General features: G+C 40.1%; 1 protein-coding gene across 2 annotated transcripts; it reads right to left on the bottom strand.

Moving 5' to 3' along the window:
• Nucleotides 1-926: 926 nt before the first annotated feature.
• Nucleotides 927-25,171, bottom strand: LOC103278754 (trace amine-associated receptor 13c). 2 transcript variants are annotated; one of them, XM_062978809.1, is made up of 4 exons: nt 25,048-25,171; nt 19,771-19,867; nt 4,303-4,809; nt 927-3,844 (listed from the first exon to the last, which is right to left on the bottom strand). In XM_062978809.1, the coding sequence occupies exon 4, from the start codon at nt 3,692-3,694 to the stop codon at nt 2,615-2,617; it is 1,080 nt and encodes a 359-aa protein (XP_062834879.1). In that variant the 5' UTR covers nt 3,695-3,844; nt 4,303-4,809; nt 19,771-19,867; nt 25,048-25,171; the 3' UTR covers nt 927-2,614. The 2 variants fall into 2 exon arrangements, 1 of the variants encoding a protein (XP_062834879.1); XR_010005559.1 differs by lacking the exons at nt 927-3,844; nt 4,303-4,809 and adding an exon at nt 10,718-13,468 and having other exon boundaries at nt 25,048-25,170.

Here is a 25,171-nt window from a genome sequence, read left to right as displayed (position 1 = left end):
TGTGTGTGTGTTTATAAATGCTTTGCTGGGGGATACGCTCCTAACTGGGGAGAATAGCGAACCCAATCGCAGTCAATGACATCCTCAACGGCGCTTTCCATGTCTATTCTGACCTGTTACGATGGGCAGGATAGAAATATTTGTCCTTTGTAAAGAAGCTGTGGTTTTAGCCATACTAAGGATGAATTACCGGTACTTCCTCAACTGAAATATACTTACACTTTAATCAATATAAATAAAATCTCACTGATATGTATGCATGTTTGTGGCATCATATTGCAAATGTATCTTTTTTAAATATATAACTGCAATCCTATGCATGCCTAACCAAGGCAGATCCCAACAAATTCAATTATGGTTGTTCGTAGGTATGCCTATAATATAGGATCAGAGTTTAAGGGTGCATCTACACTGTAGAATTAATGCAGTCTAACACCAACTACCTTCCCTGACTCAATGCTATGGAATCTCTGCCAAAGAAACACCAACATTCTTTGGCAGAGAAGGCTGAAGACCTTGGGCCCTTCCACATGGCCATCTAACCTAGAATATCAAGACAGATAATCCACAATACCTGCTTAACTGGGTTATCTGAGTCCACATTGCCATATAATGCAGTTCAATGTGAATTTTATTCAGCTTATGACGTACCACTCACATGATTCTGCAGAATTGAGCCACAGGAGTTAGTGCCAAATTACATTAATTCTACAATGTAGATACTCTCATAATTACTTTTCTCTTATGGATGTACATCAGCTTAGTTGTTCTCAAGAATCAGCTGGGGAATTCTGGGAGCTATAGTCCAAAAGAACTAACTTTTCAAAAGTTTAGTATTCATTCTTCATTCCTTCCCCAAACTGGAAGGGTTAAGGATACCTATACAGGATAATTTTACTGCTAGAAGAGAGATCACCAGAGACGTATGGCTTTCTAATAAAAATCCATTTATTTACACATTTACATAATGGGGAAGAATGATAGGTGAGTCAACAGTCAGCACAAAGCAATGTTATTTCCAGGTTTACGAAATTCTGGAAGCTCAGAACCCAGCCTGTTTACAACATGGCTGGAACAAAGTAGGGTTTATTTTTCCCTTAGGCCTTCTGTTGTGAAAGATTTTCAGTGCTACCCACATTGTCACAATTAAACTGAATGAACTTCAGTCAGGCAATGCACAGAAGGTGATTACCCAAACAAAGCCATAATTCTTTTTGTGATGGTGTTTAATCAAAGGAGACTGAATACATTCAGAATAGTGTTGGCTATCAAGATGACCTTGTGCGATAAATACTGCAGTTGTTCACACCAACATGGAGTTGTAATGGAGTATCAAATAAAGCAAGAGAACCTGTGTAAATGAAAGGTTGTCAACAAAATGGAATCTGGCAATCATGTTAATATTTTTTTACCGTTTCCAACCTATCAACATCCTTTCATATAATGGATTAATACGTTGCCCCAAACCCCATCCAATCTATTAAACCTCTGAATATGAAAATGAGGATAATTAAAACCTTATTCTTTTATATTGGAGACAAATGTGCAAAAGACAACACTGCATTAAAATGAGCATTATATTTACTTTTCAATGGCTGAGATTGTAATCTATAAACCATTACACTGTTTAACATAATTTCAAATACTGGTTCAAACTCCCAAGTGGATGAAGGGTAGTCTTACCTATACTGTCTCTCAAATGTGCCACAACCGGTCAGAATTGGAAATATCCATTTTGAAGAATCAGCATTCAAGCATCAAACATATCAGACATTTGTGTAAATGTTCGATGTTGCTTACTGATATACCATAATCATAACCTTGGTTTTATAGCTGTTTGCTATACATATTGTTGCAAAACATTGCTTAGACTTGGAGCAACAGAGAACTATCTCACAAGTTGTAAAGCAAAGGAATACTTTCAGTTCTCATTGTATGTAGAGGTCTGTGAGCCCAGTAGAGATGTTTAAAACCTCTCGTGTGCTCGTTTCTTTAAGCTTCCCTATTGTTCTGAATCTCTGTGATTTCAGTATATGAACTAAATGTTGCATGCAGATGCATACTTAAATTTATGAAAAGTGCTATCATCTACTCTGCCAAAATCAATTGTTCAGTGTCCGGCATGCTTTCATATACACACTACATCTGAATGCATCCACATAAATCCATGCTGTATTTGTAACATTCGACAGGTCACAATCATGTATATGCAAGGGGAAATGGTGCATAGTGATGTACCATAACCATTACTATGGTTTTATGACTAGAACTAACTATACATGAGATTTGTTTTTGTAATGTGATGTTTGGATATTGGATCAGCAGAAAACCATCCAACAAGTTGCACAGAGAAGAAATACTTTTGGTTCTGCTCATATGTACAGATTTGTATGCTCAGTAGGGTTTTTCTAAAGCTCAAGAAATCACAATGTAGCATCTGCAAGGAAAAGTTTGCGAACTGAGAGAAGTAAGAAAGAAACTCCTCCACAAAGGTGCAATGCTGGAATATGAGGACAACTATTTACAAGCACAGAATGTTCATGTAAACAACCAGACTGCTGTAGAGCACCAACACAGCAGCAACTACTAAACAAAGCAGATGAAATCACAAGGGTCATGAACTTCTCTCTGGGCGGAACATCTCTTTCAGGACGGCAACGCAGGGAGGGGCAGAACTGTGCCTTTCCAAGGAGTGGCTGGGGGGCTGGGAGGCAGATAACAGCCCCTGCTTGCTGAACAGCTCTCGAACCCCATGCCGGAACTTGGGGTCCCAAACACTGTAGATGGCCACGTTCCAACAGCTATTGGAAGTGAGAATCCAGAACGCATAAAAAGAAAACTGGCACCACAGATAGCCCACCACAGAACCCACCACAAATACAGCAACAGGCAAGAAAGAAATGTAGTAGGCAACGGTCAGGAGGCCGATGGTCTTGGCAGCTGTGATGTCTGAGAAAGAGAGTTGGTTGCCACTCTGAGGCTCTTCGCCTAGTTGCTTCCGCATTTTGCAGTATCGGTGGAGGGCAGCAAAGGTGGTTGCATTGACAGCAAAGGTGCCAGTCAAAAGGGAGAAGTCAAAGACCGGGTACAGCAGCATGACATTCCAATGGGATTGAGGTAGCTTGTCCGGAGGAAAGAAATAGTTGCACATCTTGCTGCAGGAGTTGTACTGGAAGGTGATATTAGGGGTGGAAATGAGAGGTATTACTGCCAAGGAGAAACCGATGGCCCAAGAGGCAGCAATGAACCAAACGGTCCTGCGCTTGGTGATCACTGCTTTCCTTTGCAAGGGCTTCATCACTGCTATGCTTCTCTCCACCGAAAGCAAAAAGATGGTGATGATGGAGACAAAAGTGCAGCCTGCAAAGATGGGGCCAGTGATGAAGCAGGCCAGCTGTTCAGACTGGTCGCTCTCTTGCTTCATCCCAGAGGACAACCCATTCACCTCCCTGTAAACCGAGTAAGGCACTACTATGAGCCCCACCGCCAAGTCTGCCAGGGCCAAAGAGGCCTTCAGGTAACCTTGGGAAGTCCTGAATTGCTTGATGTGGAGGAAAACTAAGAGGCTCAAGAAGTTTCCAAGAATGATGCCCACGATCAAGATCACCATGAGGAGCACCTTGCTGACGTCCGCGGCAAAATCCTGGCTGCAGTCCGTGCAATTGGGGCCTCCGCTGCTGCTGTTTCTCAACATTGGCCAGCTCCTCTTTCCTTCAACAGGCAGACAAGAAGCAGCACTGTTCCGGGATTGGGAGCATCCTTTCCAGGGTGACACCTTTAGGACTATCTTCTCTGGCGTTCCATGGAAGATGCCTCACAGGTGACTCGACTTCACACTCAGTTCCTGGAAATGCCAGACCAAGAAACAATGGTATGAATCATTCAAATAGACACAAGTGTCAGCATGAGAACTGCTCACAAACAGATGGCAGACTCAGTTGCAGCAAAGACACAGCCAGAAAGGGATAGATGATAAATATATACACCAGGCATGGGCAACGTTGGGCCCTTGCTCCAGGTGTTTTGGACTTCAACTCCCACCATTCCTAACAGCCTCAGGCCCTTTCCTTTTCCCCCTCAGCCGCTTAAGCGGCTGAGGGGGAAAAGGAAGGGGCCTGAGGCTGTTAGGAATGGTCGCAGTGGACGTCCAAAACACCTGGAGCAAGGGCCCAACGTTGCCCATACCTGAGATAGATAGATAGATAGATAGATAGATAGATAGATAGATAGATAGATAGATAGATAGATAGATAGATAGATAGACAGACAAACAGACAGATAGATCAGAGAGAACATACACACCTGTGGCTTGATATTAAGGAGCTATCTATGGAGCTCTCCATGTGCCATTGGCACAAACAAGCTCTGAACTTGGGCAGAAGCCCTGATGTTCCATTGCAGCTTCACAGGTGTATTCCTGGCGAAGTGCCTTTTCCGGGGATCTCTCGCCCAGTCCGACCAGTTTGCCAAGAAGGCAGGGAAAGTGGGGAGGAGGAAAGGCGCGGACGGGCAGTGCTGGTCTCGCTCCGAAGAGAAAGGCTGTCCGGAAAGGGGGCCGGCTTTTCCGCGTGGTCTTAGGCGAAGCCGCCCGAAAGAGAGCCTCTTAAGAGAAGGTGCTCTCTCTCCCTCCGGAGATCTGCACGCAGCGCCAACTCCCCACGGCTTCCTTTGGCAAAAGAAAAGTCCAGCAGCAGCACACAACCAGCCCGTGGGCGTTTCGCGGTATTCGCCCTCCCTTTGAAGCCAGACCAAGCCATCACCTTCTTGCCACGTTTTATTGCTCTCAGCCGACTGCTGCTTATGGCGACCCTAGGAATAAGAGAGAGAGAGAGATCTCCAAGTCCCTCTGTCCTCAAGGCCCTGCTCAGGTCTTGCAGATTCAGGGCTGTGGCTTCCTTGAACGGACTCTACCCACCTGAAATTCCTTTTTTCCCCCACCATCTTCTACCTAACCAAACGGCCTTTGGTTTGTTGTAAGTTTTCCGGGCTGTATGGCCATGTTCCAGAAGCATTCTCTCCTGACGTTTCGCCCACATCTATGGAAGGCATCCTCAGAGGTTGTGAGGTCTGTTGGGAACTAGTCCAGTGGGGTTTATATATCTATGGGAGAAAGAACTCTTGTCTGTTTGAGGCATGTGAATGCTGTAATTAATCACCCTGATTAACATTGAAAAGCCTTTCAGCTTCAAGGCCTGGCTGATTTCTGGGGGAATCCTTTGTTGGGATGTGTTAGCTGGCCCTGATCGATTAATGCCTGGAATTCCCCTGTTTTCAGAGTGTTGTTCTTTATTTATTATCCCGATTCTAGAGGTTTTTAGTACTGGTAGCCAGATTTTGTTCATTGTCATGGTTTCCTCCTTTCTGTTGAAATTGTCCACAAACTTGTTGATTTCAATGGCTTCTCTGTGTCATCTAACATGGGTATTGTTAGAGTGGTCCAGTATTTTTGTGTTCTCAAATAATATACTGTGTCCAGGTTGGTTCCTCAAGTGCTCTGCTATGGCTGACTTCTCTGGTTGAGTTAGTCTGCATTGCCTTTCTTTTTCCTTGATTCCTGTTTGCTTTCTTTGGTGGTTCCTATGTAGACTTGTCTATATAGACTCTCACATCAGGAGAAAATGCTTCTGGAACATGGCCATACAGCCCAGAAAACTCACAGCAACCCAGTGATTCCAGACATGAAAGCCTTCGACAACATGATATTGCCTTTTCTAGTGAGTCTTGTCTTAATAATAATAATAATAATAATAATAATAACTTTATTTTTATCCCGCCCTATCTCAAGATAGGTCCAGATTCATCCTGGCTTCTAGGGAGAATTCAGGCTTGATTTGCCCGAGAACCCATTGATGGAAATGGCTTTTTAATGCTATGTTTTCATTGCTATTAGCCCCTAATTTTTAAGTGTTGTCCTAAATGATTATTTGTTAAGATGCAATTTTGGCTATGTGATATCTAAATTAGTGCATTATCTCACTATTATTTTATGTTCTTGTTTAATATGTTTTATTTGATTTATGTCGTTGTTTTTGGTTGCACTTTGCGGCACTGAATAGTTGGCACTATTTGTTGTGAACCACCCTAAGTCCCCAAGGGGAGATAGGGCAGGATATAAGTGAAATTTTATTATTGTTATTTTTTTAAAATACTTTTTATTAAAGATTTTCTAAATAATAGTACAACGAAAGAGTGGGAACATTATTTATAGAAAAGTTTGAAAAAGACAGAAAAGAGAGAAAGAAAAAAAATGTGTTTGAGCTTCCGTTCATCTCTTATTCCTGTCCATTGTTCTTCAAATCTATTTATTTTCAGTTCTCTTTTGTTTATTAAATTTTCGGTTTTATTTTTTCTCTTAAGGATTATATGTCTTCTCCATATGTTCTTCAAATGCTGACCAGTCGGTCTTTTGTACTCCCTTGCCAGTGTTCTTCTTCAATAAAAATGTTAATTGATCCATATCTTTTATTTCCCATACTTTATTTAACCAGTCCTCTCTCTCAGGACTATTTTCCTGTTTCCACATCTTTGCATAAACCATTCTTGCTGCTGTTGATAGGAAGGTGATTATCTTTTCTTTATTGATGTCATTAAAAATACCTTTATCCAAAATACCCAAAAGATAGATCTCCGGTTTAATTGGGTAGTTCATACTTAGTATTTTTTGGCTTTCATTGTTATTGTTATTTATTTGATGTGTTGTCACACTGGGTTGCTGTAAGTTTTCCAGATTGTATGGCCATGTTCCAGAAGCATTCTTTCCTGACGTTTCACCTGCATCTATGGCAGGCATCCTCAGAGGTAATGAGGTATGTTGGTAATGAGGTATCCAACTTCTCTGTTTGGATTTCTCTGCAGTGCCTTTCATGTTCCTTGATTCATCACCTCTGCAGGAGTCTACCGTATGCCATGCTGCTATGGACAAGTCTACATAGAGACCACCAAATGCAGTATTGCCCAAACACGAATCAAAAAAGATGAAAAACACTGCAGACTAATCCAACCAGAGAAATCAGCCATAGCAGAACACTTGTTGAACATCGCATATTATTTGAGAACACAGAAATGCTGGACCACTCTAACAACCACCATGTCAGGCTACACAGAGAAGTCATTGAAATCCACAAGCCTGTGGATAATTTCAACAGAAAAGAGGAAACCATGAAAATGAGCAACATGTAGCTACCAGTATTTTAAAAACTCTAAAATTAGGACAGTAAATAAAGGACAATGCTCAGAAAACAGAGGAAACCCAGACATGAATCGATCAGGGCCAGCTAACACGTCCCAAAAAGGATTCCCCCAGACAGTAAGCAGCCAGACCTTAAAGCTGAAAGGCTATTCAATGCTAATAAAGCTGGCTAATTGAAACATTCACTCCTGCCTCAAACAGACAAGAGTTCTTCTTCCCACCCTGACCATTTCACAGATATATAAACCCCACTTGCCTAGTTTAGATGACGCTGTTGCCATGTGTAAGCCACCCTGAGTCCCCTTTGGGGTGAGAAGGGCGGGGTATAAATGGAGTAAATAAATTAATAATAAATAGTTTCCAACAGACCTCACAACCTCTGATGATGCCTGCCATAGATGTGGGCAAAACGACAGGAGAGAATGCTTCTGGAGCATTGCCATACAGCCCAGAAAACTCACAGCAACCCAGTGATTCCAGACATGAAAGCCTTCAACAATACATAAAGTTTATTATTATTATTAGTAGTAGTAGTAGTAGTAGTCTTTTTGGCAGTCCACCACATCTACAAACTCTCCTCCAGCAGTATATTGTTCATGTTGCCTGCTTTTGAGTCTTTCTGACTTAATGAGTTTATTACAGGGTTTTCTTGGCCACATTTGTTCAGAGGTGTTCCTTTGTCATCCTCTGGGGCTGAGAGAGAGTGACCCAGTCAGGGTTTCCATGGCTGAGCAGCTAATGAATCCTGGTCCCCAGTGTTATAGTGCCAGGCTTCAACCAGAACACCACATTTGCTCTCAACACCATATTCAGTCATCTTTATTGTTAAACTTACATGAACTGAAGCCTTGGCTTGGGTCAGACTTTGGGCCGTTAGGGGCAGGGCAGTTCCGTACTGATGCCCACACTGGTCATCAGTACAGAAAATGTCAGGCAGAGAAGGCCTTTCCCAGCCTTACCTGCAAATCCCAAGGAATGAATGTAGGACTTATAGAAAAAAAAACTCAGCTGTGGGCTCTATAATGTTGTGTTGGTGTCCCTTCAAGTTAACTGCAATCTATGGCAACCCTTGTTGTTATTGTTGTTAGTTGCAATCAAGTTGATTTATGTTAACCCACAAAAACAAAGTTTCTGGAATATAACAACTATTTTCAAAGTAAGTGCTACACAATTAAACAGGAAATAACACTTTCGAACCAGGAACAGAAAATCTTTTCAAATTTTGTTACACAGTGTTATATATTATGTGATTGCTGTTAGCTGCCTTGAGCAGCAATTGGTGGTAAAAATATACATTTACACCATTTTCATCACTTATCTGTTTCTCTTTAGACTGTTAGCTTATAAACAGGATTGTTGAGTTGTTCTATATACTGGATCCTTTTCTGAGCTCAGCTACAAATCCATTTTTCCAATTACAGTAGACTCTCACTTATCCAAGCCTCGCTTATCCAAGCCTCTGATTATCCAAGCCATTTTTGTAGTCAATGTTTTCAATATATCGTGATATTTTGGTGCTAAATTCGTAAATACAGTAATTACAACATAATATTACTGCATATTGAACTGCTTTTTCTGTCAAATTTGTTGTAAAACATGATGTTTTGGTGCTTAATTTGTAAAATCATAACCTAATTTGATGTTTAATAGACTTTTCCTTAATCCCTTCTTATTATCCAAGATATTCACTTATCCAAGCTTCTGCCAGCCCATTTAGCTTGGATAAGTGAGACTCTACTGTATATGGATTATATACCCCACCCTCCCCAATCAAATCTCTGTTATACATGATGCATAGTTTATGTAGATTTTTGTTGTTGTCGTCGTTGTCAACAACAACATTTGCAAAGGACAACAATTTCATTTTGGTCCATAAATAGATAAGGATATCTGGACATTTTAGGCAAATATGCAGAAAGACTGCATAACTCAAATCCCTAATGGCATGGCAGTCCCCTGAATGGTTCAATTAATTATTCATCAGACATGATAACTCATAGTTCAAACATTCCCGGAACGATAATAGACACTAACCATTAAAGCCAAATACTTTGATTGTTTACCATGTCTCTTTATCAGCAGAAACTGCTTTCGCTAAAGATTAGGCTGCGTTCTCAGTATGCCTCTCTTTAGTTGCATACTTGTGTCTGGATATTGGGTGATAATAATTTCCAAATCCTTCATGAATAGTTTCGCATAAATAATCTTCACAAAATTATCTTTTCCATTTCTCACAACCAGAAACAGCTTCAGCGAAAGAGCTCTTCTCAGTAACTCTCCCATTAATAACTTCCCAACTATTAATGACTTAATCTATCAAGCATGTTTTTTACATTTCATCTACAAATCCTTGAAAGATTTGAATTAAAGCAGACACTTATAAAATGCAATTGGCAGGTGCAGAATTGTATTAAGATACATTGGTGTAATTTCTATAATCCCAGGGGAGGGCTGTTCCACTCTGTCTTTGCTTGATGAAACGGCAATGCAGTTGGGCCACCATAGCCACAGGTTCTGCTTCTACATATTTAACCAACCACTGTTTGTAAATACAGTAGTCTCGCCTATCTAACCTTCGCTTATCCGATGTTCTGGATTATCCAACGCAGTCTGCCTCCTGCCTGGATCCACAGCTATTTCTCTAGGCACAAGGACTGAACTTTTTACGGATTTAACTTCTGACAATGTTGTTACTGTAAGTTCATTTTATGCAAGTCTATCTTTATTTGTAGTCATTTTGTTAATAGCCGACATTTTTTGTAGTCAGTGTTTTCCATACAGTGTGATGTTTTGGTGCTAATTTCATAAATACAGTAATTACTATTTAACATTGCCGTGTATTGAACTGCTTTTTCTGTCAATTTGTTGTAAAACATGATGTTTTGGTTCTTAATTTGTAAAATCATAATGTAATTTGATGTTTAATAAGCTTTTTCTTAATTCCTCCTTATTATCCAGCATTTTCGCTTATTCAACATTCTGCCAGCCCATTTATGTTGGATAAGCGAGACTCTACTGTATTCCAAAAAAAAAAAAGAAAATGTCCCAAAAAGCAAACTTTCATTTTGTCTTTTTATATAAGGAACACAATTTTTCTATGCAATTGTAAATGAAACATCCATAGATTTTAATTTCCAAGGAGGGTCCTAGAATCAAATCCCAGCAGATATCAAAGGCCCACTTTACAGGCATGTATCTCAGTTAAAAGGGCCATCCGGTCCAACCCCCTGTGATACAGGAATACACAGTCAAACCACTCTTAACAGATTGCCATCCAGTCTCTGCTTTAAAATCTCCAAAGAAAAAGACCACCACACTCTGAGGCAGAATATTCTAACTATAAATCCAAACTATGAATAGATTCTCCAGCTGCTGTTTGATTCACTCCTGATCTTTTTGACCATGTCTACATGTACTTGATTCATCCAGGTTAAGCACCCCGGAGCCCTTTGGCCATCCACCTTCCCTGGTGTAGGCTGTAATGCTCCTAGGCAGCGCAAACACTGGGAACCAACACGGAGGCCAATAAACAATCGAATATCTTTATTAAAGCAATAAAAGTTTCAAACAAAAACAAGCAGAATAGATAGTCAAGCAGGTGACCTTTTAGGAAAGATCAAAGTTAGTCCAAAAAATGAAAGTTTTATGTCCAATTTTAGAGTCCAAAGTCCAAAATCCAATAGCCGAAACACACTCAAACTTAATGGAAGTTTGAGTGGGGAAAGAAGCAAAGTTCCTCAGGAAAATACTTGAATAGTCCAGAGCAAGGTTTCAAGGCAAGGTTAGGGCTGTTCGTGATGGATCTGAAACGTAGTCCAAACTTGGCAAGGGACGGGACGCAACACCCAGTCTACTCGAGAGTAAGTGCGCCAGCAGGCCGCTTGGAAGCTCAGGATCAAGAGACAATGTATTCTTCCATCAGAAGTTCAGTTGACACCGCAACAGAGATTCTCTGCGCAGAACTTTTATTGAAGTCCAAGAGCTCCCCCAAGCAGGTGCTTGACTCCCCAAATCTTCCCAAGAGAAACGAGCTGCTAACAACGAAGCGCCAGATGCCTGCCTCCCCAATTCTTCCCAAGAGAACTGGCTTAGCCACAATTGCCTCGCTCTGCTAATCTCACATTTCTCCTTAAACTTTGTCTTTGAGAGCAATCTGTTTTGAAAGTAGCCCTTCTATCAAACTCCAAACTCTCCGGAGATCCAGGAAGAGCCGGCAACATCTCAAGGGCATTCCTAATTGGCTCTGGCACTGCAATGTCAACAGGAGACATCTGGAAAGGGATTGAATCTTGCTGCGGTGGGAAAAACCCAAATCCTCTTCAATTTGATCAGCAATGGCTGCGGGATCAGGGGCCAAAGGTGCCTGAGACATCACATAGGCAGACATAGGCAGCTCCATCCTCATAGATGCCACAATGGGCTGCCATCTCATTGCCACCAAAAAGCAAATCTGCTAGAGGCTTGCTGGCAATGTTGTAATTCTGGTCACATGGCTGGGGACCCTGGTATGATATCACCAGAAATGTGATATCACTAGCAAGTCTCTGGTAGAGAACTTTTTCCTGGTGGCAACACAATAGTGGGTCTGTTGGGCATGTGGACAATGGGTTGGACTAGATTCAGCCCAATTTAGCTATCCACACCTCCAAAGCCCTAGGATTCTTTTGGAAATTCCTGGAAGCTCCAGTATAAATCTTGTGTTGATTACATTAGTAACTGAGTGCAGACTTCTGGTGCTGATCCAGATGTGCATCACATGGACTCCTGCAGCAACTTACTGGTAAAGTCATTTTATTTTGCCTATGTAGACACAAACTTGATTATTTTTTACATGCTGAATAGCCATTTAGGCTGCTGAACCCTGATTATTCCAGATGTTTTTTTTTCTTGATTCTGTTTCCACGATTGTAGACTGTGTGTGATGAGAAGTGCAGACTGCCTGCTGATTTTAAGAGAACTTTTATTCATCAACATGCAATATTTCAGTTTGCTTTTGCTATTTGACTTTCATCTTTGTATTTGTAGCTTTCTACCTTTGTTGATGCCATCAGAATAACTTTATTCATACATTACAAGCTTATTTATCTGAAATGCCAGAAGAATTTAATTCTGGTTTTATGGGAAGGAAGATACATGGAATGTTTATATGAACAATCACTTGAAACGTTGGACTGCTGTCTTAAACATGTACAAATACTGCCTAGAATAGACCATTTTGAAGGCTGGTAGATATCACAAATACTTTGAGATCTAAATTAAACTTAAGGATATTTTTCCCAGTTTGTTGGGTGAATATTCAGAAATAGTGATATGGCAAGAAGGTAGTTAAACAAAGTATATAGATTAGATGAGATAATGATGCTGGGGGAAATGGAAGGAAAAAGGAAGAGGAGCCGACCAAGGGCAAGATGGGTGGATGGTATCCTTGAAGTGACTGGCTTGACTTTGAACGAGTTGGAGGTGGTGACGGCCGACAAGGAGCTTTGGTGTGGGCTGGGCTGGTCCATAAGGTCATAAAGAGTCGGAAGTGACTGAAAGAATAAACAACAACAACAAGATCGGGTCCAAGTCAAATGGGTAACAAAGATTGGTCTAATAATTTCAAATATGTTCCCATTAAGTACCATATGTAACAGTACTAACTGTGACAATATCTATTGTATGCTGATCTCTCCACAGACAAGATAGACTTCTCAGTAGGCCTGAAGATATGTGAGAAGTAAAAATAATCTTGGAGGGCAGACAGAGCAGATAGACTTTACTTGATGTGTAATGCTTGATGTGTAATATGTTCTAAGTATTTGGGTGGGCAAGGAATTTTGGAGATCAGAAAACTAGATGGAAGGAAAATAGAACAGAATATCTTGGAACAGGGCATGACTGACTAGTGGGGATGTATTTTGGGTATTGGTTGCTTTATTTGAAAGAGAAGATATTGGAATGTCCCTGGAGAAATTCTGCACTGGGAATTCAAAATAACAGATATAGAAGAAGCAAGTTATTTTGTCTGGATATAACTTTATGACTAGACACCACCTCAACATGATGCAAGCAATATATCAGCAAAGGAGCATGGACAATTTCCTGATTTCACAATGGTTTTAGGAAAAAGGAAGAGAAAATCAGAAACAAACTGTGCTTTATTATCACTGCTTATCTTCTTCTGGATGTTTCACATCATGCAGAATATGTTGCTGCATCCAAACCGGCATACTTCCAGCTATCACCTCAGAGCCCCAACGGGTTTGATGTGGCTAATGGAAACGGGTGGCGTTTCAGCTTGCATGGAAGAGAAAGGGAATGCAGGAAGAGGTTATTTCTACCAACACAACTTAGAAAATCCAATACATTCATCAAAATAAAAGACATTGGTAAACTACCATTTGTTTTCAGAAACTCGCTTTTCCAGAGTTATTACAACATAATAATATGAATACTTTAATTCTATGGCATAAGCCAGTATAAGTCTTGAGATATCAGTGGGACGTTTTCTGAGTAGACCTGTATAGGACTGCATTTTAGTGTCCTAAGATGAAAAATTATGATTCACATAAAACAGAACAATGAAGGAATGCACATGATAGGGATATTTGGATATTTCAGAAGCAAACCGAGGTTACAGTTGTAATGTATTTCGAAACACAAACAAAGTTAAAAGCTTGGCATTATACTAAATGTCCTTTGACCAGTAGCTGGCCACTTGGAGTGCCTCTGGTGTTGCTGTAAGAAGATCCTCCATTGTGCATGTGGCAAGGCTCAGACTGCATTGTAATAGGTGGTCTGTGGTTTGCTCTTCTCCACATTCGCATGTTGTGGTTCCAGGTTTTGGCCTGCCACTTTTGGACCCTTGCTTGCTGAGGTGTTCCTACAAGTATCTCTGTAGATCTTAGAAAACTATTTCTTGATTTAACGCTGATATCCAAACAGGGGATGGGCCTGAAATGTCACTGCCTTGGTCCTTTCATTATTGGCTGCTACTTACTGGCAAATGTCAGGTAGTGCAATATGGTCATAAGTTGGAAATGGCTTTAAAAATTACAACTTCTACGTTTCATTATTCAGTTATCTTGTAATGAATGCCCCAAGGTTCTGTGCATAAAAGGCTTTTATTTGCACTTCTTGTACCAAAGAAGCATTTAATGTGATGTAGAAGTATAATGTTGTGCATGGACCTTTCGACCACTTTTCTACATTAGTGAAAGGAATTTTTTAAAAAATCACTTGCCTTGAAAGTCTATTAGTGTGGGAGTTCTGAACAACAGGATAGCTTTATCTCATGAAACACAGTATTGTGTACAAAAACCTGAGTCACCAGCACTAATGGTCCTAGGTCTCCACAATGAGGAAGAGTTTAATGAACTCAGACTTTTGAATTGCTTACAAAGCTACTTCTACAGCTGTGTTCATATTGCAAGTTTTATACAACCTCTTGAGGCTTTTAAATGACCAAACACACCAGCTAGATTTCTATCAAGTTTTTATCTACGTGTTTTGACCTAGGTTTGAACCTGATATGAGCCATATCTGCTGTAAGGCCAACTTTCAAAAAACCGTTCCAAACAACTATGATCCAAACATGAAAGAAAAAAACAAATGCCTCTCCAAAATTACATACTATATCATATGGTTGCCATTATTTGACTTGCTAATAACACAAAGTAGTCTCTATTCAGTTATCTCAGCAAGGATGCTATGAGAGAGGGATGGAGGCTTACCCTTCCCAGTTGGCTCAGGAAAATGGAAAATGCTGCAGTCTTTTCTAACTTATGTTTTCTTCCCCATCAATAACCTTTGGAATCTTGATCTTAATGTTGCTTGGTCACACATGTCCTAGTTTCATCTGTGAAATGTTGGAAGGCATGGGTATCTGGAACTGAAACTAGGGTGTTTTTTTGTTTTGTTTTTTTACTGTAAACTAAGCTCTGGTCAATACTTGGATGGGAGGCCCCAATTAATGCCATATAGGTGATAATTCAGAGAAAGGAATGGAAGATTACGTAAGAAAACACATAAAATTCATGGTGTCAACAGTCTACTTGAAAGCACATGCATGCACCCAAGGCTGTTTTCTCCTCAGCATGGCTCTAAGTATTTGTATTTGACTAGTATGAGGCTCCCTCGGTGAAGAGCAAATGGTAGGCAGTCAATCCATGAGTGAAATCTGCACTTGGTCTAACTTCAATGAGGCAAACAGAGTTCTGTTGATTTATGGACACGTGAATGTTCACATGCAATTACTAGGAAGTCAGTGCTCTTTTATAGCCGATGTTTGTGCCTTGCTTTAATGAATTTATTTGAGTTAAAATAAATAGGTGGCTTGAATAATACATTTATGAAGAATTCAGATATGTTTGTAGATTGGGAAATATTGAAAGCTGCTATTCATAGTGCTGGTTTAATTGGCTTTGTAAAATGGTGTGAGAGGTTTGTACAATCGGAGGAAATGAGAAAGGAAAAAGCCTCTTCATATTCTTATTGTTGTTAAATGAAAGCATTTCTGCCGTTGCGGGGACAACTACTTTGCTGCCACGGAAACCTATTTGCAGTGACGACTGTGTATAAAGTGTATAAATAGCAAAAAATTATTCTTAAAAATGAAATAAAATACAAAGCATTGTTCACAACCTCTCCTGATCTTTAATCTGAGCTGGTCATTAAGAAAGCAAGGAGCTTGATGTCTACATTGTCTTTCATGACATTGTAAGAGATATTCTATTTGGAATGATTATTTGTAGAGCTGTGTTGTTCAGGTTTGCATGCTTGTACAGCTGTGGTGATCTGGTATAATTCAATACTAAAGTCCGAAGCATGCATGCAATATTTTTTTACTTAAACATATAGTTATGAAAGCTGGAAAGTGAAGAGAGTTAGTGAGTCCTGAAGATCAACTCATCTGAAACATGGTACTGGACAAAAGTTGTACAGATAACATGGGCCATGAGAAAGCGAGGCAGCATGGTGTAGTGTTTGAGTGTTGGACTCTTCTACACATGCCCTAAAATGCATAAGTTACCAGGTTAAAAGAAGGGGTGGCTAAATGATGCTAGTAGTAAATCTGCATTGATTTGCAGCATTGGATGAAAAACACGTGTTAAAAAGGTTCACCTATATCCCAATTCCAGTCAGAAAATGTGCATAACTGTATATCCCTGCACTCCAACACACACATGTTTTTCTTCCCTCCCATCTGTATAGACTGTTTCAGTGACGTGCACTTTTTAAAAGCCTGAAACAACTGATCATCTAATTGGCCTCTCAAACAGACCCACAGGTGGCTTAAGGAAAGCACAAATTGAGAGCAATTAGAACTCTTTGAAACTCTTAATTTTTAACTTTATAATCTCAAACAGAGCTTGAATTAACAATTGGGAAAAGTGATAGATCCGGCAGAAGGTTTAAAAAATCACTCTGCACTACAGGTGGATTGACTGGCCCCATCTACACTGCCATATAAAACCCAGATAATCTACTTTGAACTGGATTATATGGCAATGTAGATTTATATAATCCAGTTCAACATGGATTATCTTCTTTGATCATCTGGATTATATGGCAGTGTGGAAGGGGCCTCAGTGATACCCAGACAAAGCCTGCTGTTGAAGATCTTTCATTCATAGAGCTGTAACATATCCAAGCCCACTTGGTGAATTATATAACAACAAATATAACTGTCAACATGTGATTGCGCTATGACATGCTACCCTGCCACTATAGATACTTAGACATGTTTTACATCTTCTCAGACCATATTATTTTGTTTTTCACAATATACAATGCACATATTATATTCTTTCAAACACAGGGCTTGCAAAAAAAAAACCCCTACATTATATAATACAATTTGATTCTTACTCTCTAACGCTGAATTCGTCAAGAAGATACAACGTCATTCTATTTTATTACTTTGGTCTTAGTTGAAAAGAATGAGAAAACAAATAGCTATTTTTAGATGCAGTGCGGATGACTGTAGGAATTAATCACCAAGAAATTCTGATGCATTTAAAATATCTGATCCCACATTTGCACAACACTGTAAAAACAGTCCACATATAGCATTTGTCATTAAAATGTTTTCCCCCCTTGGGGATTTGTAGTAGATACACAAAACAGCCAGGGAAAGTTATAAAAATTATGTTTGCATTTTTAGGAGACATGCAAAAACAGAGAGAGGCAAATACTCAAACTAGAATTTTGCAAGAATAAGAAAAAAATAGAACAAAGTATAAAGTCAAATTTATAATTCTAAAATTATACAAATCCTGTTGGAAAATTTGTCATGGCAAAAGGCCCAGAAAATTGTAGAAAGAAACAGGCTGCAGTTTTTGTAAGCCTTAACATGAGATAGGAAAATCAAAAGGAGGGGGTTTTTTTTGTTATAAAATGTCGATTGGGTATTATATCCCTTAAGATCAGTAAGAAAGAATGTAACATAATGGTAGTACAGTACTAAATTTTAAAGTTATGATATGTTGTAGTTATGAGGTTATGACACAGCCATACCCTCAAGAAAAGGGTATGGTGTCTTGCTTTGCATTTACAGGCAGTTGTGTTGCTTTGCATCTACAAACCTGTCTGAGCAGCTTAATTATCCCCAGAGGTAGATCTTTCTGTAAAGCTAATGGTTCTTAATTGTCCAGGCCAAGCCCAATCCACCCTATGATATTTTGTAATCCATTAGGAAGAGCTCGTACAAATGCATTGCTGTTGGAAATCCCACCTGCAACTGCTATGGTGATGATGACATATAACTATGAAGATAACAGGAAGCTTAAGTGAAGTAGCAAATGATGTCATTGCCCTTCCTAATCAAAAAATCCCAATGGTGTGACCTTATTTATACTCAACTTTCAAGCAATGCCAATAGGTGAGTTATTATAGTTGTAGGACCATCACAGAACTCAGGAATTGTGTGAAATGGTCTGTGAATCACTGGCAACACTAGGAGGTGCAGACTACATTGCATGACATCATCAAAGGAGGTGACACCAACTGTGGGAGTGGGGAGAGTTCAGTGGAAAAGCTTTACACCATAGAGAAAGGGCTGGAGGAGAGCAGTGGGATCCTCAAAGACACTAAATGGCACTTTGGGGAGCAAGGATTCAAATACTGGTCTCTGAAGTAGTTGTCCAACACTCGAACCACTTTACCACTTTGATTCATACAATTGACATTTTTCTATTGCAATCCAACTGGCACCCAGACTATTAGTACAGTACCTCTAAAAAAAACCCCACTCCAAACACTTTTACTTTAACCTAAATTATTCCAGTGAGCATTCTAGCCTTCCAAACAGTGGATTACTTTATCTTCCCCACATCACTTTCTTGCCACAAACAAGGGTGGGCAATTGCATTAGGATCATGGACAAGTCACATTATTCCTTGTGTGATTAGGTGCAGCTCCTCCCAAGAACAAGACGAAGAAAGGGGGAGAGGAGGAGGAGGAAGAAGTCATCCACATTATTCTATAAAAAGTTAAACATTGTAGACCAGGCATGGGCAAACTTGGGCCCTCCAGGTGTTTTAGACTTCAACTCCCAAAATTCCTAACAACCAGTTAGGAATTGCGGGAGTTGAAGTCCAAAACACCCGGAGGGCCCATGTTTGCCCATGCCTGGTATAGACCAAAAGTAAAGAACATACAGCTTAATCCAGTTAATAGAAAGGCAAACCATCATGTTTGTTAACATCTACGTAATTTCTAGCTTCCATGAATTGAATGTAAGGGTCACCAGCTACTAGAAAAACAGGTCTATTCTTTCTTAACTGGGCATACTCTTACTAGTTTCATAATCCCTGTCACTTTCAAAACCTTACACAATATTTGTTTAAAGTAGGTTTAGCATTACGCTTCCTGTTTCTAGTGACTAAAATCCTAAGAGTAAACATAGATTCTGACCTATTTTGTCCATCTACATAACAAATCAAAATTGTGAAATGAATCATATGACACCTAAACTTTTGTCATGCATTAGGAACACTGAAATCCCGACCCTCATTCTGGTGCAATCTCTTTCCTTCTGATCTTTTTTTCATTTCACTTCCCTTTAAAACTCCCTTTCCCATTAGTCTTTCTCCCTCTCCTTCCCAATGCTGGTTCATTCTTTCCTTTTGATCAAGCCTTGCCTACTCTCAACAGATAGTTGAAGCGTGAGTCTTTATCTTTCTTTTAAACTATTTGAAGAGTTCAAGGCTTTACTATGGAGGAAGGCTTCCAAGAGCAGGGCCTTTAGGGTACATCTGTACTGTAGAATTTATGCAGTATAATTGCCATGGCTCAATGCTATGGAACCCTGAAATTTGTAGTTTGGTGATGCACCAGGATTCTTTTGCAGAGAAGGTTAAAGACCTTGCAAAACTACATGATACCATAGCATTTAGCTATGGCACTTAAAGTTGGGTAAATCTGCATTAATTCTAAAGGGCTGGACTGGAGTCCTGCAAAAAGACTTTGTAAAAAGAAATCTCTCATTAGAAGCTCTGTTAGTTGAGGTATAATTCAATGTTGTTGGGAAAAATTATTTTCCCTACAGTTAGGTGGATCTGTAATTGGTTAAGTGAACAAACCCAGAGGGTGCTCACCAATGCTTCCTCTTCATCCTGGAAAGAAGTGAAAAGTGGCATGCCATAGCAGGGTTCTGTCCTGGGTCCCGTTCTGTTCAACATCTTTATTCATGACCTAGATGAAGAGTTAGAAGGCACGATCATCAGGTTTGCGGACGACACCAAATTGGAAGATAGCCAATACTCCAGAAGACAGGAGCAGAATCCAAAACAATCTTAACAGATTAGAGAGAGGGGCCGAAACTAACAAGAACCTTAAGATCCTATGAGCCCACAAGAACCTTAAGATCATCTGGAGAGGCCCTGCTCTCGGTCCCACCCGCCTCACAGGCACGGCGGGTGGGGACGAGAGACAGGGCCTTCTTGGTGGTGGCTCCCCGGCTGTGGAACTCCCTCCCCAGTGACATTCGGCAGGCCCCATCCCTTTTGGGGTTCAGAAAAAAACTGAAGACCTGGCTATGTACGCAGGCATTTGAAGAATAAGCATGTGTTGGCTTCGACTCGGTCTGAATTACGGCTCTTGTATAACGTCTGGTGGATGAATGGCATAAGCACTTTGCATTGTTTTAAACTTTGTATATTGTATTTTATGACTATTTTATGACTATTTTATGATTGTTTTAACTGTTTTAATCATTTTAGTTTATTGTATATCCGTGTAACGGCATCAATTGCCACTTGTAAGCCGCCCTGAGTCCCCTCGGGTGAGAAGGGCGGGGTATAAATAATTGAAATAAATAAATAAATAAATAAACAAAATGAAGTTCAACAGGGACAAATGCAAGATACTCCACTTAGGCAGAAAAAAGTAAATGCAAAGATACAGAATGGGAGACGCCTGGCTCGACAGAAGTACGTTTAACAAGAAATTAAACATGAGCCAACAATGTGATGTGATGGCTAAAAAAGCCAATGGGATTTTGGCCTGCATAAATAGGAGTATAGTGTCTAGATCCAGGGAAGTCATGCTCCCCCTCTATTCTGCCTTGGTCAGACTACACCTGGAAACACTGTCCAATTCTGGGCACCGCAATTGAAGGGAGATGTTGACAAGCTGGAAAGTGTCCAGAGGAGGGCGACTAAAATGATCAAGGGTCTGGAGAACAAGCCCCATGGGGAGTAGCTTAAAGAGGAGAGAAGACTGAGAGGAGACAGGATAGCCATGTATAAATATGCGAGGGGAAGTCATAGGGAGGAGGAAGCAAGCTTGTTTTCTGCTGCCCTGGAGACTCGGACGCGGAACAACGGCTTCAAACTGCAGGAAAGGAGATTCCACCTGAACATTAGGAATAACTTCCTCACTGTGAGAGCTGTTAAGCAGTAGAACTCTCTGCCCCGGAGTGTGATGGGGGCTCCTTCTTTGGAGGCTGGATGGCCATCTGTCGGGGTTGCTTTGAATGTGATTTTCCTGCTTCTTGGCAGGGGGTTGGACGGGATGGCCCATGATGTTTCTTCCAACTCTATGATTTTATGATTCAGCTACTATGGGAATTGGAGCTCAACCTGGGGTACATCTACACTGCAGAATGAAAGCAGTTTGACATCACCTTTACTGCCATGGATCAATCCTATTGAATCATGGAATTGTTTTTTTCTTAAGCTCTTTAGCCTTCTCTGCCAAAGAGTGTTAGTGTCCTACCAAACTACAGCTCCCAGGATTCTACAGTATTGAGGCATGGCAGTTAAAGTGGTGTCAAACTGTATTAATTCTACAGTGTAAATGTACCCTTAGAGGGTGTGGCAGAATCCAAGCAGGGAGGCAGATAATACAGGCCCCTTCCACACTTCTGTATAAAATCCACACTGAACAGGATTATATGGCAGTGTGGACTCAGATAATCCAGTTCAAAGCAGATATTGTGGATTATCTACTTTGATATTCTGGATTATATGGCTGTGTGGAATGAACCTTAGTCTTTAAAAACATTTGGGAGCTTCAACCTTGTGAGTCCTTACTACATACACCACTGCCTATCTATATGGGAATGATTATATCTTGTTAATTTTTCCAGCATAGCCACAATTGGATTGCAACATACTTATGGCAAAACAAGCTTGATACTATGAATAGGTTTTTTTAAAAAGCTGTTCCAGAGCTGTTCAGAAGCCCTGAAAATATTTGGTTGGATGCAACACACTACATAAATATTTGCTTTAAAATGACACTCCAGACTCCAGAGACGCGGGGAGACTTGGGAGTGTTCGTTCTTTCGCTTTGCTAACAATGATTCAGAGGCTCCTTAATCTGAACTGACCTCATAAACTGTACTTTGTTGTAAAGTTTGGATTTTCACAGCCATAAGAGATTAATCTGGGCAGATCTTCTACTAGGGAATTCACCACTGTACTTCACAAGTAGTTAATCCTTGGTATATATATTCCACAGGAGCCTGCCCAAAATTTAAGACCCACAGCAGAGATCCTGGGTGCATCTACACCAGAAAACTTCAGTCCTCCAGTTGAACTTCAACTTCCTCAGTTCTTAATAGCCAGTAAGCTAGCTGGATTTCTGGGAGTTGAAGGCTAAAACACCTAAAGGGGCAAAGTTTGTTCATGCCTGATCTTCACTGTATAATCATTTCTGTTTGCCACCAATTTAACTGCCATGGCTCAATGCTATGGAATCATGGAAGCTGCAGTTTGGTAGGTACCATCACTCTATGACAGAGAAGGCTACAGATCTTTTAAAACTACAACTGTCATGATTCCATACCATAGAGCTTTGGCAGTTAAAGTGGTGCCAAACTGTATTAGTTTTACGGTGTACCAGCACCTAAAGATAATATATTGATAAGTATATGAGTCTAGGCTGTGATTTCAAACCATCCACACTACAGAATTATAGCAGTTTTACACCACTTTAACTACCATGGCTCCATCCTATGGAATCCTGGGATTTGTAGTTTGTTGTAGCACCAGAGCTCTCTGACAGATAAAATATAGCACAAAACTACAAACCCCAGAATCCCATAGCATTAAGCCATATCAGTTAATATGGTGTGAAATTGCTATAATTCTGTAGTGTGAATACAGCCTTCCGCCTAAGGAAAGTCGGGACAGTTCCCTCCCTCTTAAGCATCCAGCAGGACGGCCATGTCCTGTTTGTATACCTTTAGCCCTTTTTCTGATTCTTTTAAGTACAAGCATTTTTAAAAGTTATTTTACTTTGCAGTAGTGCTTTTATTTGTTTTTATTTTCTACATATCACTTTCGACCAAGGGCCACCCAGCCATACTTCCATTATGTCATTTATTTGTGCATTTATTTAATATACATTAAATATATGCACAGCACAAATAAATGACATAATGAAAGCATGGCTGGGTGGCGTTTCCTGCATTGGGTTTTAAGCTCCTGCAGGAGCTCTTTAATCTCAATGGAGACATAAAATCCACTTTTGGAGTCACAAGTATGGCTGTGAAAAGAATGTCAACCCAGCCCTAGATCTCAGAAAATTCGGCACATGAAAATGAATGAGACATTATTTCATTCAGTCTAGGTTTTGGAAAATGGACCTCTCCAAGTTAACACGACAGAGAGAGAAAAATCACAAACTGGTAAATTTGGCAGAATTCAGTAGTGTTTTCTCCCAGGTGAATCACTACCACCTATGTCTACAGATTCAGTAGCTTAAAAACAGAATTCTGAATATTAAATTGCACTATTTTTCCCCAGTAAGGTTATGGCCACAACATTATTCTCCAAATGAACTGAGCTTGTCAGTAGCGCATTAACATGAGGTTACAGCATGCCACCTGCAGTCAAAGCAGAAGCACTACAAATTATGCTGAATTGGTTGAGATACTATGAGATATTCACTGAAAAGCTATAGCAGAATGTGCTACAGGATGTCCCACAAAAACAACATTTTTGCAGTTTAATAAACTTTTCTCATGTTTTTATGATTAACCTAATTAGGAAATGACATTAATAACCGCTAGGGGAGATAGGGCAGAATACGATTAAAGTCTTCTTCTTCTTCTTCTTCTTCTTCTTCTTCTTCTTATTATTATTATTATTATTATTATTATTATTAACACAGTAAAAATATTATGTTACATAGCGTAATAGCATCTATTATAAAAAGTTACATATGGAAAGAAAAGGGTAATAGCTCTAAAAACAAATTAAAAAGGGAATCACATTTTGTTAGATTAACTTGTCTCTAGTTTACAAAGGGATTATTAGCACCTTTGAGACTGAGGATGCATCTACACTGTCTGTAGAATTAATGCAGTTTGACACCACTTTAACTGCCATGTTATGGAATCCTTCTCTGTCAAAGGGGTCTGGTGACGCACCAAACTACAACTCCCATAAACCCATACGATTGAACCATTGCAGTTAAAGTAGTGTCAAACTGCATTAATTTTATAGTGTAGACAAACCACAGAGAAAGAAGCTGGGAGCAAAACCTTTCGAAGTCTTAAGTATCAGATGCATCCGAGGAAGCAGAGGTAAGTCTACTAAAGCTTAGGGTAATAATTAAATTAAAGCAGTTTGACACTGTTTTGATTGACACAGCTCAATGCGATTAAATCCTGAGAGTTGCAGTTCGACAAGATCTTTAGCCTTTTTTGTCAAACAGTGCTTGTGTCTTGTCAAACTATAAATCTCAATGTTGTTGAAGGCTTTCATGGCTGGATTCACTGGGTTGCTGTGAGTTTTCCGAGCTGTATGGCCATGTCCCAGAAGCATTCTTTCCTGACGTTTTGACCACATCTATGGCAGGCATCCTCAGAGGCATTCTCACCAAACTACAACTTCCATGAACCCATAGGATTGAACCATTGCAGTTAAAGTGGTGTGAAACTGCATTAATTCTATAATTTAGATGAACCCCAAAGAAATAAACTGGGAGCATAACCTTTCGAAGCCTTAAGTAGGATTGGTACTACTCCATTAACGCTTATGGTGCCACCTTCTTTCTCTTGGGTTGCATCCACACTGTAGAATTAACGCAGGTTGACACCGTTTTAATTGCCAGGGCTCAATGCTATGGAATCCTGGGAGTTGTAGTTCGATAAGATCTTTTTTGCTAAGCAGTAGTTCGATAAGATCTTTTTTGCCAACCTTTTTTTTTTTTTTTGCCAAGCAGTGCTTGTGCCTCGGCGAACTACAAATCCCAGGACTGCATAACTTTCAGCCATGGCAGTTAAAGCAGTATCAAAATGCATTAATTCTACAATATAGATAAATTCCAAAGAGAAAGCATAAACATTCCCAAATTTATGCTTCTGAAGGTCGCTTACGTCTCCTAAAGCTCATACTGCCAACTTCTTTCTCTCAATATACCTTTGCATACTGATATGCCAGACTCTCATGCCGACTAGTTTGTCCCACGCCCTTCGCCGTAGCCTTCAGCAACGAAGGCCGCCGCGGCGCAAAGGGTTCTGGGACTTGGAGTCTTCTCGCCCTC

The sequence above is a fragment of the Anolis carolinensis genome, chromosome 4, assembly GCF_035594765.1.
Source record: "Anolis carolinensis isolate JA03-04 chromosome 4, rAnoCar3.1.pri, whole genome shotgun sequence".
Lineage (NCBI taxonomy): Eukaryota > Metazoa > Chordata > Lepidosauria > Squamata > Dactyloidae > Anolis > Anolis carolinensis.
This window is presented reverse-complemented; position numbering and strand designations above follow the sequence as displayed.

Coding starts and splice junctions, on each gene's coding strand:
- LOC103278754 (XM_062978809.1), bottom strand. CDS start 3,694: ATGTTGAGAAACAGCAGCAGCGGAGGCCCCAATTGCACGGACTGCAGC.